Raw genomic sequence first — 16,563 nt, forward strand, 5'->3', positions numbered from 1 at the left:
TCATATCACAGGAAACGGTAAGACAAAACTGCCGCAATCAATATGAATTCTTGAATTTTGTCCATGACTCTGCCTGCTTTGATTTTTCTGCTCACTGTTAGTCGTGCCTAAGAATCGGGCTGCAATCGTGATTATTTCTTGAGTTTGATCGATTAGTAGGACTGTATCGCGAATCGGCGTGCTTTGATCTCGCTGCTTACTCGTGGTCGTGCTTAAGGATCGGTTTAGCCGCCGGGGGTTTTTTTCGGGATGTAATCGTAATATGTCGTCGCACTGGAAGTCGGACTAATTCGGAATGTAATCATTCGGAAGTGGTAGGTATGTCCTGATTTTGCTGACGACTGATACCAGAAGTGTCGGCTCATCTTTGAAGGAGGCCTCAATTCTTCTTCCCTCTTCGCTCGACGTTTATGGAAGAGCTCGTGGCAATTCGGATGCGATCGATCTTCGCCGTAGTTTTCCTTCTCGGTAAGAAAATGAGTCCTTTAATTAACTTGGCTCACTTCAGGTTAGCCGGAAAGATTTCGAGATTAATTAAGTGTTTGTAATTCTTGACAGATGGTGGCAAACTGTTTTTAGTTTTGCTGTCTATATTTTCAATTTCTCTGCATGACTACGCGAAACTGTAAACTCACGATGGAAGGTAGCCATTTCGCTACTGAAACAGTGGCTCTTTTAGAAAGCACTGTCTATAAGCAATCTTGGTATTCCTTATTTATGCCAACTCATTTTAGGGACGAGTTATATCATCCTGTTGTTTGCTTATCTAAGCATAGAATATTGCGACTTCATACCATAAATTGTGAAAATACGAATATGAAATTTATCAAGTCTTGGCCAAAATTTGCTCATTGAAATGCATCCAAAACTACCTGCATGAATTATCCATAAATCTCCTTTTGGTATATACAGTTAAGGTTTTTCAGTCTCTAGGTTTCAGAGAATAGAAAGAATTTTGAAAGCTTGCTAACTATGAAGATAATTATATTAATCTGGAGACAAAATATATTAAATAGGAGAAGCAGTCAAGATCTAGGTGGGAGTTAAAATGCTATTTTTGCTGTTATGAAAAAATACTTCTTTTGTCTTGTGGCGCGTAAGTTAAGAGCTTAAATCTAAATTTTGGCGGATGGAGATTTAGAGGATTGCTCTGCACCCAGCCTTTTTTAAGCAATCTCAAAACAAATTTCAAGTTTCTTTCGGGTAAATGAACTTGGCGCGAGTCCAATTTTTAATGAAAATAAGGTTATATTGTTTCAGAAGGAGTGATTTATAGACAACTTCGCTTTGAGATGTAGTTACGATTTTACTCTGATAAACTCTTCATATAGCTTTAAATGTCTAGTCTTCATTTTTTTCTTGCTTGTAAGTAGTTGCAAAATTAATTAGTACTTTCTAAGACCTACTGTAAATTTAGAAGGGGAATCGACGGTGCGCTTTGAATCCTCGATGATTTGATAAATATCGAGTTTGGCTTTAAGGCTGGCGGAGGAAAATTCCATAGTGGCTAAGAAGTGAGAAAGTTCCAAGAGAAATCTTTTTCTGAGTGTAAGAGAAAGTGGTTTGTGGGTTTACACACGAGTATGGTGGGTTGAAATTCACACTGTTATAATTCATCAGCTGTCTACTGCGGTCTGGCACTAGTTCAACCAAAATATTAAATTAAAACGGAAAAGAAGCAAAATATGCCAAATAAACAAGGAGCTTTCATTTAGTTAAATTTAAAATTGCAGTTTTCATTTTTTAGGAAAGGTTGTTTAATTATCAGATCTCCTGAGAAAATATCTATAAATGCACAATTTTGTACCATTGCAATATTCATTAGGATTAGCTTGTGATTTCTCGCAATTAATTAATAAAAATGTGATTGACGCAAGTTAGAAACTTATTGAGATCAAGGATTGTAATGCCGGGTTTCAATGTTTTTTTCCTTTTTTACCGAAGCCGACGTGCAGTGAAGATGTTTCGTCTATTTCTTGTAAATCTGATTTGTAATTTTACGACTTACAAATATTTTCTGTACTCTCTAAAGTCTAGCTACTTCAACTTGCCACATTTGACTCGAGAGCAAAGCTAAAAATAAAAATATTGCAGATGCCTTTCAGTCATATGACATGGAACAATTTCGTTTCCTTTAAACGAAGTCACGTCGAAAGAAGCCACTTCAAAAGTTCATTTCATACAGGGTTTGGGTCACCAAAAGGTTTCATCTTATAGTTCACTTATCAAAGGTTTTCGCTAAGTACTTGTAATAAGTATAAAACACAACGGGTGATATTGCTTTTAGCTCCCGCTAATTAATCGACAGGCTCAGATATGATAAGCAAGTAGTACTGCACCATAAGACCTGTCCTGATTGTGCTTTTACAAGGCTGGAAAGTTGCTCACTGGGAGACCGAAAAAGTTTCCAAAAAAATTGGTAAAAATCCAAAAAGTTGCCACCTAAATTTCAAAAGTTGTTACCTAAATTTTATTATATTTTCATATGAACGTCAACTGAAAGTCCGTTTTTTGTTATTCACAATAACTGCGAACATCGGTCAAGAAAAATAGCTTGAAACTTAGAGTTGCTCGCAAATATGGGCTAATTTTTAAGGATATCTAACTTTCACCGAACAAAACATATGGTTCTGTCTTGCTGAACGTCAATTTAGCCAATTATCCGTTATCATATTAGATAACGATTGCAATAGGCCTTCAAAACGTTGTCAGTCACAGGCTATGTGTTTGAAAGGTTGATCAAAATTCATGAAACTCTCATAAACTTTAGTTTTTGTAGGAGATCGTTGACTTTTCGTGCTTAATATGGACTCCAAACTTATATTTTGCTCAAAAATTGCACAGAAAGGCAAAACTGTTCAAGGTTGCAAGAACCCCAAAAAGTTGCTCCAAACGCCAAATGTTGCTCAATAGTTGCCTAGCACAGTAGCAACAGGTCTATACACCATACACCATTTACCTCCGAGGTGCTAGAGAGATAAATTCGCGCTTCAACCATATCTTCACCTAAAATAAACCAATTTCAGAAGTAGGAGGAAAAATCAGGTGCTCGCCTGATACCAGATGATATCGAATATGGGGTCAGATAAATACACGTTTTTGTTTCTAACCTGTATGATTTGATTTAGTTTTCCTAAGTGGAAACGAGGCTACCCTGTCCAATTCATATGTTGGCGATTGTAGATTTCTGGAACTCTTCTGTGACATGCGCAAATGCGTCACGATGTTCATCAAAGAACTGCAGAACGATTCCGTGGGAGATTGTGGGTAAGTTACAACCTGTCTCACTTCCATTGTTCCAGTTTTTTTTAAATTTGTTATTTTATTTTTTGAGTTGCCCTAACCCGTTATGAGCTGAAAATAAGCCGTTGAGATTGCGAAACTAATTTTCGTCTTATTTCGGATGTAGTTTAGAGGGAGTATAAAATTACAGAAAGTCCACCACTGTTTCAATTTTAACTCGGCTTTCTTTCAATAAGCAAGACGGGGTTGCCTACATTATAATGCAGCAGACTCCTTCTTCTTTGCCAAAACATTTTACGCAGGGATATAAAATGGGTACCGGAAAACTGAAAACACGACAAAATACCACGGAGTGAGGAGGAGAGGGGAGCGGTTGGAAAGGCATGTCACCCGAGGTGAAGGACTATTATCCTTGTCGCCTTGTGCTATGAAATCCGATGAGCGCCGCTAAGGTTATATCTCGGGAGTTATCCCAGGGGTTATCCCTGGGGCGACCCTCTGGCTTTTACGGCTTACGGTTACAGTTTTAGTCACTTCACGGCTAACGTTTAATTTCAAATTCGTTCCTTTACGGTTATCAGAAAAAATTTCTACGGTTAACTTTTCCTTTACCATCATTGGTTAGAATTTGTAAATTTTCACGCCTAACGGACACCTGTTTGCCTGCTTCTGGACTGACTTTATAATAATTTTACCTACCGTCCTTTTTATTTCCATTGTTAGGGCCAAGGTAAACAAAACTATCAATTGTATACGAAGGACATACAACATCTGCTTTGGAGCAGATTATGCGCGTCATTTTGAGAGTGTTCGAGTACAATTCACAGAAACTTCCATGTGCCATGAGGGGGCATTGGGATTACCTACTTCACACTCGTTGGAAGTTTTGGCCGCTCATTGCCCCGAATCGTTCAGCACTAATCTAAACAACTGTTTAAAGTCCTTTCAAGGGACTTTTGCCAGAGACAAGACTGATCCAGATCTTTGCAAGTAAGTCGATATGAAGCATTTGAACAAAATTTTGTGCTTGGTGGGGGGGGGGGGGGGGGGGAAGTGCATTGAAACGAACCAATCTCCAATGTCCGGAGGTTTGCCCCGGCGGGGATGTTGCAGCTTCGAACTGATTAACGTATCAATGTTACCTAACGTTCCATCGAATTTCAACAGGGAACATGCTAAGGCCACAGAGTGTGTGAGAAAGCTCTTTGCTTCAACCTGCCCCAAGTTACCAACATCATACCGAGAATTGATTGATTTGACTTTCATCAAAAACAATTACAATCCTTACTGCGACAACAATCGTGACCCTGGAGCTTCCAAGATTCCGGATCAATGCAACGGAGTGCGTGAACTTGACAACCCCTGGACAAAGCTGCTGAAAAACAACTCAACAAGCAACATCAATAACAACTCCAAGAGTGCGCATAATATCACAAGTAATACAATCACCACTCCTACAGATGACATTCGTAGAGAATTCGTGAGTTGTTCACCGAAGCATATCAACGCCGCTACAGGCACTAGTATAAATACGTTTCAAGCTTTCTTCTTTCCTTGCGTGATTCTGCAGTTGTTTTATACGGTTTGATTCAATGAAGTAAACTTTCTTGAAACCTTCGGAAGATCATACACGTCCAATCCACACAAACAGATTCCGATGGTAGAATGTGTTTATCTAACGGGATAGGCTAAATTATATTCGCAACACCTTCCAGACGAGGTAATTAGTAATATTACCGGAACTCGTGGCGCGTAGAGTACCGGAAGTCAGACAATCAACAGCGAGGGTAAAATGTTGTCCTCATTTTAGCAGTATAAATAACATTTGTTTCATGTCATTTTCGTGTCACACCTTGCACACCTAAGAGTTCTCGAGGACTCAATTACTCGAGCAACCAAACAAGGAATTGGAAGATCGGTCGATTGAATCCTAACAGAGGACCTAGAATTGTTTTTATTCTCTGAGCGCTCATAACAAAAGCATCTTTTCTTACGCTTCGATTGGTTGTCCTTCCACAAATTTTATTCACGATGGTAACTCTTTCACTCCATTATTTACCCATAAGACAACGTAACTTAAATGCGCTTATAACCAACAAATAGATTATATGCTCGAAACATCACGAGAGAACTGGCGCCGAGTAGTAAATGAAATAAGGTGAGGGGGAGAGGGGGAATTAACGCAAGAGCCTCTCCATTCCCCTGAGGAGCGCTTCGCGGTTACCACGCTTGTAATGAGACATAGTATTTCAACTCATTTTAATGCAAGGCTGTATAAAGTTAACATGCACGGCAGCTTACACAACAACGTACACGCATATTGTAAATTAATTAAAGTGATTAGCTGCAAAAAAAGCTTATGAACTGTTACTTATTAGAAAAGTGTGCAGGTTCTCCATGTTTTATGGGTCAGTAGTCACCACTTAGAGTTTGTGAAAATCTTTTAAAGCTTAAAACCATTTGAATTAGCTGACAAGTTTAATCTGAGTGCTAGTTATTGATATCCTATCAAGTAATGATCCTTAGAGCAAATAAACACATCTTGTCGCCCGACTGCGTATCTTTCTCAGTTCAATTACTCAGTTGTTCAGTTGGCGGTAGGTTCACATCGACCTTTATTTTATCAAGTTTGATTTTAAGTCTTCAACCTTTTTGAGGTATTGTCCACAGAACCTCATACACTGTTTGGAATTGTCAAGCCTTTTTCATTTCATTGTAGTTTTGGGGTTTTTCAGTTAAAAGACTTTCAAAATTTACACTTTCATTACTCATAACCGGACTTCTATAGGGGATGAACATGTCCCGGCTGGAGGGGAGTTGTATGATTCGTTGAATTTTCTTAAAATCTATAGCGCCGCTGACAATATACCTAGGGTAGAGTTTCCCGCGCCATGTGCGTTGCTTGGGAGTCGTTGGCATTTTTTTTGGTGTCTTTTTGCCAAGTTTAGGTTTTGGCTGAGGTTTTTGAGGTTATCCTGTGAAGCAATAACTTCGAATCGTCGCCGGGCAGATTCTCGTATGTAAATCGTTGTTTATAAGAATGTAAGGAAGCTGGACGCATACAAGTTGTTGTGTCGTACTTATTTTCGCCAAGCTTAGCTGGCCCCTCAAGGAGTGTTGGTTCTTCTCAGCCTCCACCACTCGCTAATAAAAAAGGGAAAAGTAGTAAAAATGATGCCCGGTCAAAGTGCGCGAGAAAAAAAACACAAATCAGAATACTGCAGACTACGAGCAATCCTTCCTCGTAGTCCATCGCGCAATTAAAAAAATATGAATGAAGAAAAAATTTGATTTTGTGTACCACTTACTCACAGAATTCTGGTCGATACCAATCATATATTTTTTTTGCCTTCTGAGCGGAGCGCAGAAATCAAACTCTCTGGCTTAGCTTGTAGTCACTTCTTTTCATGAGCCTTCTTTCAGAGTTCCGCGCGGCGTGCGGACATAATTTTTTTTTCCTTTTCACTGTTTTTTCTTGACAGATCGTAATGCTTAAGAATCTAAAACAAGTCAAAACAAAATGTTAAACTGACTTGTCATGTTGCCTGAGGCATAGCAATTAGAGGGTAATCATATAATTTTTGGGCGTTCTTAAAATGAAATGCATTTTCGGATTTTGTCGACAATACAGGTCAAATCATTCATCGGGACTTATAGCGCGCTATCCAATTTGCTCGATCTATTCCGTTCCAGTTTCTCTGCGTTTCAAGGTGAAAATTAATCCGGAGAAATTGCCCTCTTAAATGGGAATTCCACTTAATATTTTCCCCTTTGTAATTATTATTGTCACTGTAAAAGTTTTCTTAACCTACCTTATTATTATTCTTGTCAACAATTACGCCCCGCGAAAGTTTGATCGTAAACGCTCATGATGTTCCGAGGACCCACTTGAAAAGGTCAATAAACCGTGCACATGATATAATTGTGTTCTAAAGCTGTATGCCGACTTCTTTGCTACTCATGGAGCCAATAGACGATTACTTTGAGAGAATTTTAAAAGACCGGTCCTTATGCATCATGTGCGAAAAGTGAAGTACTGATCGGAAAAAAAACTTAACAGGGTTTGGGAAAAATTTGCACCTCATTTGAGCTGAAGGAGCGATGGTCTTTGCAATGCACGCACAGACCGCTTAAGTTAGAAATCAATTTTGCATACCATAACAGAAACTAGATCTGTTAACAAGAAGACTTGAGAACGAGGCAGGGGGGAGGCTTAAGTCGCGTGTAGGGGAAGGATAAGGTAGTCTTCTGTGACAACATAGCGCCGTGAATTTCACTCTATGATTTCAAGATTTTAATTCAAGAAAAGATTTGGAAGCCAACTTCAGATTTTTCAAGCCGGGCACGTCTAACTTAAGACTTTTCAATTGAGCGTAACATTCCTTGGGCCTTCTGTGTCACGCTCCGCTGTTATGCTAGTTACCCGATAGTTTATAGCAACAGCATTAGAAGTTTTATTCGCAGTAAATACTTTATAGCGGTTGAATTTTTCTTTTGTTTTCTTCTTTTTCTTGCGAAACGTAATACCAAAACACCTATTCTTTCGCTTATTTTATCAGAATGCGTTAACATTGCCCTCTACCTCCCCGGTCCCCTCCCTAAGAAATTGCAGCATTGATTTTATCTCCCCCGGAGGATGTATCAAACACAAGATTGTTTCAATTAATTCTAGATCACGCGAACTTAAAGTGCGAGTTGATGAGATGCAAGGCCATTTTTTGGGGGACCGAAAACTGCAACAATTCAGTTTTGGACAAAAGAAACTAAGCAGTTCACTTTGCTGATTTCCTAAGTGAAGCATCAATCGAGCTATCTTTCGCCAAACCGTTGAGAAAGATATACTTCAGTAGCATCTGGGGATTATTTTGAGCAAAGATGAACATCTGCAGCATTAGTGACGTTTTTCTGAGATACGACGGAAGACAATAGTTCAGCCTGTCAGATCAAAACTTGGGGGCTGTGGAAGAAATTCTACAGCTTCGCTCGCGTTCATTCGTGATCGAGTCTTCGATTGCGCACTTTTTACAAGTTTCTACTTGGCCTGTTAGGCCAAAATATACTTATGGTTCCAACCATGAAAGAGAGCACAAGTTTCAGCGTACAAGAACATACCAGTGCAGCATGTGTTTTGATAAATGGATCGACATTTTCCGAGAACCCGACAACGGACGTTTTGGTCGGCGAATCACCAGAATTCAAAACTTCCAAGTTATTTTTGTATTTCATCATTTTAGCGTTCAGTTCACTTGGCAATGGACTAGTCTTTTGTTTAATTTCCTGCAATCGCCGGCTTCGTCAAGCTTCGTCGAACAGGTTGTTGTTAAATCTGAGTGCTTGCGATTTTCTAACGCCATTATTGAGCATCCCGTTCGATTTAGCTCTGGAGGAACGTAGTTACATGTGGCCTTACGGCGCGATAATGTGTCGAATGTTGTGGCCAGCAACGACATTTACAGCTACAGCCTCTGCCTTAACCTTGGCGGGCATTTCTTTAGACAGGTTAGTATAGAACGAGTTTTAAAATGAACCTTATAATTTACATGATTAGAGATACAGCGACGATTGTTTCACAAAAAGTTACCGTAGCAATTCTAGATAATTGGAGTTTGGTCCTTCGCTGATGGAAATTCTTAATCAATGCCAACGGAATTATTTATCACCAAATTTATTCCAAAAATTCAGATACTGTCAATTAATTAACTAACAGGAATTTATTATTCAAACGAAACCAGTGAGGAGGGAAGACACTTCTTTTTTTATTTTTTATTTTTTTTTCGCGCATGAGGTCCTTTTAATTAGTTATTTACATTTCAGCACAGTTCATTTGGCAGGGTCAGATAAATTATGCTCGAAAATTTGAACATTCTGCTTTTAAGCGTCACCCCATGAAAACAAGGCATTGTGCCAAAAATTATGTTCAAAATGTTTCATGATGCTAAATTTAATAATTCAAAATTATGGCTTTTAGGAGCCCTTCAGAACAAAATATTTTAGTGGATCGAATTCCTGAAGCGCAGACAAGAGAAGCAGGCACATTTGTGGCAGTACTCAGGCCACAGAATTTATCTTTTATTGGACTGTAATATGGAGTGAATTTTAAACAACTTTAGCAATTGCGCCGACATCATGCTCGATGCTCTGGCTATAGAATTATGCCCAAAATTATAAAAATGTAACCCTTGCAAATGAAAAGATATATGCGTTGTTTACCAAGCGTGAGGTCGAGATGATATTGGCGGAGTCTTTTTTTTTCCTTTTTTTTTTTTGCATTTTTCGAGGTCCATAAAAACGCCCCCCAAATAAAAAACCTAAGATAATATCCAGCCATCTTGACCGAGCAAGCTTGCTCATTAAAAGATTAATCATATGGCAAAAACTGATTTCGCTTTGATAAGAATCAAGAATGACTTGTTTCTTTCGAGAGCCGGGAAAGGAAACCAACTGGGTCGTTTATGTTTTCTATGTTTGGACTGTGCTCTGCCGCTTTAACGACTCCATCACCGACACTGTCCAAAAATTTCGAACTTTGTACGGGCGCTTCACGCAGTTTTTTTCCTAGCACGGGATCACAGCGGACAAGATAAGCTCATCTTTCCCGCTCGGGTAGCCAATCAGAGCACAGGATTCGCTTCGTAATGCCCGCGGCCACTGCAAGCTTTATAATAAGATTACTTAGTGAAGTTGTGAATGATTCAAGCTTCAGGAGTTTTATATGCATTTTCGTTTCTATTTATAACACTCCGACGGAAATGATACTGACTTATGTTAACTGCAATACCAAGACATGTGTTTACTTTTCAGATTCCGCCTTCTAATGCACCCCTTTACCCCGCGTCTTACGAAAAGACAGATAACCTTTCTCATCTCAAGCGTTCATATTCTGTCAGCGGTTGTGGTGGTACCCTATGTCATCGTCTTAAAACTTGAAGATCACAATTGCGGGGAAGCATGGCCAAACTTCACCTCCAGACAAGCCTATACGGTAATCTTGTTCCTGGTACAGTACGCATTGCCTCTCAGCTTTATGACAGCCATGTATACATTGGCGTTGACGAAACTATATAATGTGACCAGTAACACGACTAAGATGCGCTCAAGGGGAGAAATACACCGAGATCGCGAGAGCAACAACAGCACAGAGAGAGGTAGGGGAGTGGTTCGGAAGATAAGCTCTCGCGTGGCTAAGAGCATGAGGCGTGGTTTCGAGGTGGAGTCGAATGTACGGGTGACAAAACTTTTCATCGTTATTGTTGCAATTTTCGCCGTCTTTATGCTGCCCAACCAGGTACTCTGGTTATGGTCAGATTTTGGCGGAGGACACACACACCAGGATTTGAACTCAATTAAGATTATCTGTTGGCTTTTCACGTACACTAATTGTGTTTGCAATCCTGTTATTTTTATAATATTTTGTAAGGAATTTCGAGCAGAGTTAGCAAAGATTCCAAAGAAACTGTGTTCGAACGGTCCCAGACCCCAGCTCAGCCTATCGCGGTCGAGTGGGCCTCCAACCCAGTGTATACCAATGATAGAATGCGTTTCCTCACCAAACCATTACCAGTCCCTAGACGATAAATGACTTGAAGGAAAACACACCATGATCGACGTGTAAAGCAGTTCGACTGTGAAATACGAATTGATGATTTTAGCAAATTCTTAGATTCTTGAGATTTCAACATTGTGGTTTTAGACTGCATCAGTCTGACAAGTTGATGACAAAGTGAAAATTTCCCTCGTGGGTCTGTTGATAGTAGACTGGAAAAAGGTGGGAGAAAGTAAATCCCACTAAACTACCGTTTTTTCAACAATCATCTAATTCAGAACATGTGAATAGTCACATAAAACTACTTCATGATACATCAAGGCCATTCAGGACGATACATTATTTTCAAATAAACATAATAACAACGTAAAAGTGTGGACACAATGAAAATGGTCAGATTATTTCTTACTTTCGCAGCAAGAAACTAAAGCTTAGATCCATAACTTAAGCGAAATGAAGTTCTTTGTTAATACCCAATACCATGGTCAGAGCAGTCACACAGTTTCATGTAACAATAACAATGATGGAAATGATGACCCATATATGCAGAAGGAAATGTACAGTGACCGAGCATAAAACTTCATGATTTCCCACAAGAAAACGGTTCCTGCCCCTTTTTGAGTTCATATGCATTCTTAATTGAAGACGGTCTCGTGGGCCTGTGATCGAGAGGAGACCAGGTATTACCTCGTTTTCAGAGAAGCTTTTCGACTCTGAAAGAAAATTGTAAAATTTAAATCTCAAAATCATAAGATAAAATTGATAAGTGTTCTGAGATGAGGTGTCGGGTAAGACATAATTTGCAACACACGCCGCTTATGTGACAAAATCTCGTTAATAGCAGAAAATCAAAGTGAAGAGAAAAATGGCCATTAGCTGTAAACAGGATGAAAAAACCATATCAAGGGAGAATTGTAAATGGTGGTAATTACATGAGACTATCAGCTAAGAGTAAAAAAGGACAAATCAGATAATTTCCACATCAATTGTCAGGTTTATAACAACATTCATGACCTTAAAAAACGCTAAATTAGTGTTTAAGGAATTCTCAAATGATTCACACAGAAATAGAGACCGTACTATTTTACATCGAATAGTGCCTTGCAACGCAAATTAGTTACACTTTATACAGATCCTGCAAATTGAGTAGCAGTATATTATCATTCAAGGCTTATTGAAAACGTGAAAAAACTGTACCACGCTTCCTTATAAAGTCACGGTTTATTCATTTGATTCAACGATTCTTTACAACGCTTCGGTTAACTCCTTCTCACAGCTCCTGGCTTATCCGAAAAGGATATAAAAAACGTGGGGTAGCAAGCACGTGGAACAAGGCCATATATGGGCGAAAAAAAACACGTGTTGCATACATGTTTGGTTAAGTAATTCACAAATGAAATCGCTTACAAATGTCAATCAAATTACGACTAATTAACGTATCGTACAGTTTTCAACAGGCTCTAATATGAATAAATCTTTAAAATTGGAATCCGGTTCCTGGAGGCTAATCACTCCATCTCATACAACTGCTATTTCATGAAAAAATTTATCAAGCATTTTTCGTGTCGTCGTCCAAAATTGACCAAAATTTATACAAATAACTTTTAATAGCAATTGAGAAGAAAGAAAGTCCTCATGAGGACTCATAATTTTTCTTTGTCCCATAAAAGAAGGTCCTCATTGGGACTCAGAATTTTTTCTTTGTCCCACGCTAGCGTTAAGACGAAAAAAAAACATCTTTCTCTAAAGAAAATATGATTAAGAAAAGTCGATTGCCTGAAGCGCGGGAAATACAACTGATGGACTAATTGACCGCGCCACAATTTCATCTAATTTCGTTTCTGATTGGTTTAGGGGGCAGCACCTTTTTTTTTTTTTACACCAATCACGAAGCTTTGTCTGATAAAGACATACATTTACCGGTTACTATCGACACTGAACTGAAAATTTCTCCACAAGGAGAATTAGAATCAGTAGATGTAGCTCAGAATACAGTTTATTGCAGCACGCACCGCTGGAAGAAATTTTTTTTCTGCTAAGGACCGGTTTGATCGTAGGTCCCGGTACCTTTTCAGATTTCTGCTGAGTTCTGCGTGTGGGTGCTGTAACTGTAGTCGGAGGATAGTAAACTCTGTTAGGGCAGAAGGGATTGTAGCCGTCAAATAATATCTTCATGAGAGGTGATTCTGAGCCTTTCTTAGCAGGACATTCAATGTTTAAAAGATTATTTATACAATCCTTTGCCTTTGAGTACTCGCTGCAATATTAGAAATGGAATGTTAATAGAACTCAAGTCTTTTATTTAAAGTAAAAAATAGGGCAGGGCTCCCATTGATAGCAGGTGGCTCTTTAGGGCCTCTGACGGGGCTACCCTGAGGTTTATTTTTATTTTAAATAAAGGCATTCATCCAAAAATAATACTGAAAAAACATTGGAAATTTTTGCTCTTGCCTGAAGGGCTAAAGATTAATGCAAATAGATAAAAAACTTTAAAAATGTTTTTGGGAAAAGTGCGAAATACTTGACCCGGGCCAGTTTCTTGAAATTCTTAATAACCGGAACGGGCCTAAAGCCATATTTGAAAAGCAAAATTTAAAGAATAAAGAAACAGGCTCTGGCACCTAGACCAGTCCATTTTGTTTCTTTAGCTGATATTTTAATTGTATAGTTCTCAAAACTTAATAAAAAATAAACAGAACAGCTTTACGGGTCCACTAAGTTACCAGGACCTTCGAGAAAGTGCCTCAGGACCGCAATCGGACAGAGAGGGACAAGAGGGGGGGGGGGGGGTAGGGGGATCGGGACTTGTAAGAGTTTCACATGGGAGGTTCCTTACCCGCAGGTTAAATTCCTTCCCCTGGTATATACAAGTTTTGATGGGAAATGTTTCTCTATCAAACTATACATCCCTAAACCTTGAAAAGGACCTTATTTGGGCGGAGCCTTCTAGTATGGGCCTTTCTAAGGAGTACTCACTCCCTCGAGACGAGCGGGTCATAGCGCGCTCTCGTGACAGCACCATCTCCTCCTCAACAGACAATGATCGGTATAAATTCAACCCATCAAAGAAACGTTAAGGCTCGATCGGCCCCCAGAAGTGTCTCCTTAAAAGCCACTTACTCGCACAGCGACGGGTCACTGGTGTCGTTTCGAAACTTCCTATGGAACTCTCGTAAGCATTTCGGACCTTTTCTGTAGTAACCGCTCCCACACAAAGCCATGGGAAGAATCAAAGCCCCATCATGACAATAAAACTGCTTCCTGAATTTCAATCTGACGTCCATGTCTATCCATTTATCGCTTCGCCAACTGTGTTCACAAACGCGAGTGACGTTCTTGATGCAACTAATGAGACTTTCAAAACTATCACTGTCAAGAGAAATTAAAAATTGATTCAGCCTTTTCCTCAGTCTCTTTATTTATGAAGATCGATACACTGATTTTTTTAAAATGAAACTAGACGGGTAGATAGCCGAGATGAGTCGGGGGGGGGGGGGGGAGCACTATCGCATGGAAATCTGAGTGATGCTCGGCTGTCTCCAAAGACGAGTGTTTGGGACGATACGGTTATATTTGACTCATCGTTTTTTATCTTTAAAAAAATCAAATGAGACTTAAGCTACTCTCAGAAGATTAATTCAAACTTCTGATATGCCTTCCGATAATTTTCAAATGGGAGACTCCTCCTAGCTCGATCAGGACAGGCTGGGGGCATGGGGGGGAGCTGACATAGGTGATATAAACTTTAGGCCCTCCTAGGGCAAGCGAACGGATTGTTTTACGAGACTCTACGACATTACTTAAGGATATTAAAACAAACCTCCGACGAACTACCCAATATTTTCCATGTGGTAGCCCTTTTCTTGGGAAAGGCTGGGGGAGGGAAAGCGGTGATGTAAACTTTAGTCTCTCAGAGGGCCCTCTCAGCACATCAATTAGGGGCATCGTTTCGAACTTTAGACAGTCAAGCTCCTCAATATTTTTCATAAAGGGACATCCCTTTTGCGACAAGGAATAGGTGATTTAAACTTTAGTCTAGAATCGGAGAGAAGGCTCTCTTTGAATAACACTTATTGTTAGAAGTAACATGCCTCTCGCACCTGCAGTTGGCTGTGTGACCGAGCTGAAGTCTCCGATAAAAAGGAGTCTCACAACTGCTCCGGGTTTCATAAAAATACATGTGGAGACTGCAAGAGCCGATATCGCCATCAGTTATTTGAACCATCATTTGAAAAACTGACACAGAGAACAAGAACGCAAATTAGAGAGAGATACCAATTCTCCTCATCACCAGCCATACATCTCACGTAATTTTAGCTCCGAGAATTTGGTGTTAGATCAAAAAATAGAGGGTAGGTGATACATTAAAAATTCTCTCTTGTCACAGTAATATGCCTGAACTACTTTTGCAAGTGGTTGTAGTTCTTTCGGGAAATTGCACCCAGGAGAAAAAGGAACGCTTTTGTATTCATTAAATTTTCATGATGTTTTAATTAAACGCGATAAGGATGTCAATTTTTATTGTTATATGGTCCATTAAGGTGAGTATCAAAGTTCTGGAAATTTCTAGTCGGGATACAACTAGTTCGGATTTAAACTGTCGCTACAGGACTATATTTCAGTTTAAAACCTAGAGAAGATTCCCTTTCTATCAGCAAATATAAAATATTAAAAGGAGTTTTGCTATTTAATCCTCATTTACCATGCACAGCTCAATCAGGTTTCGTCCCCACAAAATAATTACGAATAATTTTTTGCGGAGCTGAGCTGAACCTCAGAAACCACATGGCGACAGCGTCTTTTTCATGAATAATTTTGAAAAGTTCTTTTTTAATTTTGAATTCAGTAACCTCTTTACAAACAAATATAGGTTCTTTACTTTTCGCTAGTAATGATTCTCGAGATTTGGCCACTCGAAAAAAACCAGTTAGGAGATTGAATCAACGAGGTCCCCCTTTTAAAAGTTAGAATTAAATAGTAACTTTGTCGTATTTGCAAATATTACTTCTCATCGCGAGTTTCTTTAAACCAAGAACTAAGCTAAATTGAAATCTTTGAATATCATTCAGTATTGCACATTATCCTAAGATCGAATTATAACAATCTTGGAGCGGGTTTCATGATGGAACTGATAGGAAATGACCTTTCCAACACCCAAAAAAGGATTCCTAAAATTTAGAAGGGTATCTCTATATTCCGACCCAGCATTGTCAAAAGTCAGAAATTCTGAAGCTTACTGAATCTTACATGAATATTACCTGCAACATTGAATCGAGGCTTGTGTCGTTTTCAATTTCTTTATGAGATATACCGCGGTAATTTTTTTCATGTTTTTTTTTTTCGAGAAATTCTTTGAGCGAATCTGTCAGTTTCTGTGAATACTTCAAGTTTGAAAAGGTATTTCTGCTAACAAACTTTTTTTGAGACTTACCTAAAGTAGAAAACAGCAGAAACAACATCGAAGTCTGGAAATTCATTTGCGCTGAAGTAGACTCGGGCATGATGACTCTCCTGTCGTATCAAAGATCTCTTCTTCACAGGAGACATGCTAAAGGAGCGATGAAGATTTCCTCTGATCACGAAAAGCGATTACAATCGTATAAATATCATCAATAATTCTGTAATCATGAGCTAGAAATTAAATTAAAATGATTTGTATTCTACCGCTAAAATGTACATAATTTGAGTGGTTAATCTTGAGACCGATTTCGTCTCTGTATCACAACAACAAGGCGTCGCTTAGGCGGGATGTCAGACTAGTTTCGATGATAAAATTT

The 16,563-nt window shown here is 39.0% G+C and overlaps 3 protein-coding genes across 3 annotated transcripts; 2 read left to right on the top strand and 1 right to left on the bottom strand.

Moving 5' to 3' along the window:
* Window positions 1-86: 86 nt before the first annotated feature.
* On the top strand, window positions 87-5,787 carry LOC131800170 (uncharacterized). The gene is made up of 4 exons (XM_059117859.2): window positions 87-468; window positions 3,129-3,267; window positions 3,967-4,233; window positions 4,411-5,787. Exons 1-4 carry the CDS (start codon window positions 411-413, stop codon window positions 4,829-4,831), a joined length of 885 nt encoding a protein of 294 aa, XP_058973842.2. The 5' UTR covers window positions 87-410; the 3' UTR covers window positions 4,832-5,787.
* A 2,188-nt stretch (window positions 5,788-7,975) lies between these two features.
* LOC131800138 (galanin receptor type 1) lies at window positions 7,976-11,146 on the top strand. Its single transcript, XM_059117818.2, has 2 exons — window positions 7,976-8,742; window positions 10,045-11,146. Exons 1-2 carry the CDS (start codon window positions 8,306-8,308, stop codon window positions 10,820-10,822), a joined length of 1,215 nt encoding a protein of 404 aa, XP_058973801.2. The 5' UTR covers window positions 7,976-8,305; the 3' UTR covers window positions 10,823-11,146.
* An 882-nt stretch (window positions 11,147-12,028) lies between these two features.
* Window positions 12,029-16,351, bottom strand: LOC131800192 (uncharacterized). The gene is made up of 4 exons (XM_059117890.2): window positions 16,218-16,351; window positions 14,887-15,022; window positions 13,907-14,155; window positions 12,029-13,043 (listed from the first exon to the last, which is right to left on the bottom strand). Exons 1-4 carry the CDS (start codon window positions 16,285-16,287, stop codon window positions 12,713-12,715), a joined length of 786 nt encoding a protein of 261 aa, XP_058973873.2. The 5' UTR covers window positions 16,288-16,351; the 3' UTR covers window positions 12,029-12,712.
* Window positions 16,352-16,563: the final 212 nt, after the last annotated feature.

This window comes from Pocillopora verrucosa, chromosome 11 (assembly GCF_036669915.1).
Source record: "Pocillopora verrucosa isolate sample1 chromosome 11, ASM3666991v2, whole genome shotgun sequence".
NCBI classification, from domain to species: domain Eukaryota; kingdom Metazoa; phylum Cnidaria; class Anthozoa; order Scleractinia; family Pocilloporidae; genus Pocillopora; species Pocillopora verrucosa.

What these genes read in the sequence shown, in the direction of transcription:
- LOC131800170 (XM_059117859.2), top strand. Translation starts at nt 411, where the DNA reads ATGGAAGAGCTCGTGGCAATTCGGATGCGATCGATCTTCGCCGTAGTT. An exon ending in CGCCGTAGTTTTCCTTCTCG is followed by an intron (nt 469 to 3,128) that starts GTAAGAAAATGA and finishes GATTTGATTTAG; the next exon opens with TTTTCCTAAGTGGAAACGAG. An exon ending in ACTGATCCAGATCTTTGCAA is followed by an intron (nt 4,234 to 4,410) that starts GTAAGTCGATAT and finishes GAATTTCAACAG; the next exon opens with GGAACATGCTAAGGCCACAG.
- LOC131800138 (XM_059117818.2), top strand. Translation starts at nt 8,306, where the DNA reads ATGGTTCCAACCATGAAAGAGAGCACAAGTTTCAGCGTACAAGAACAT. An exon ending in GCGGGCATTTCTTTAGACAG is followed by an intron (nt 8,743 to 10,044) that starts GTTAGTATAGAA and finishes TTTACTTTTCAG; the next exon opens with ATTCCGCCTTCTAATGCACC.
- LOC131800192 (XM_059117890.2), bottom strand. Translation starts at nt 16,287, where the DNA reads ATGCCCGAGTCTACTTCAGCGCAAATGAATTTCCAGACTTCGATGTTG. An exon ending in TCTGCTGTTTTCTACTTTAG is followed by an intron (nt 15,023 to 16,217) that starts GTAAGTCTCAAA and finishes TCTCTGTGTCAG; the next exon opens with TTTTTCAAATGATGGTTCAA. An exon ending in AGTGACCCGTCGCTGTGCGA is followed by an intron (nt 13,044 to 13,906) that starts GTAAGTGGCTTT and finishes CTAATATTGCAG; the next exon opens with CGAGTACTCAAAGGCAAAGG.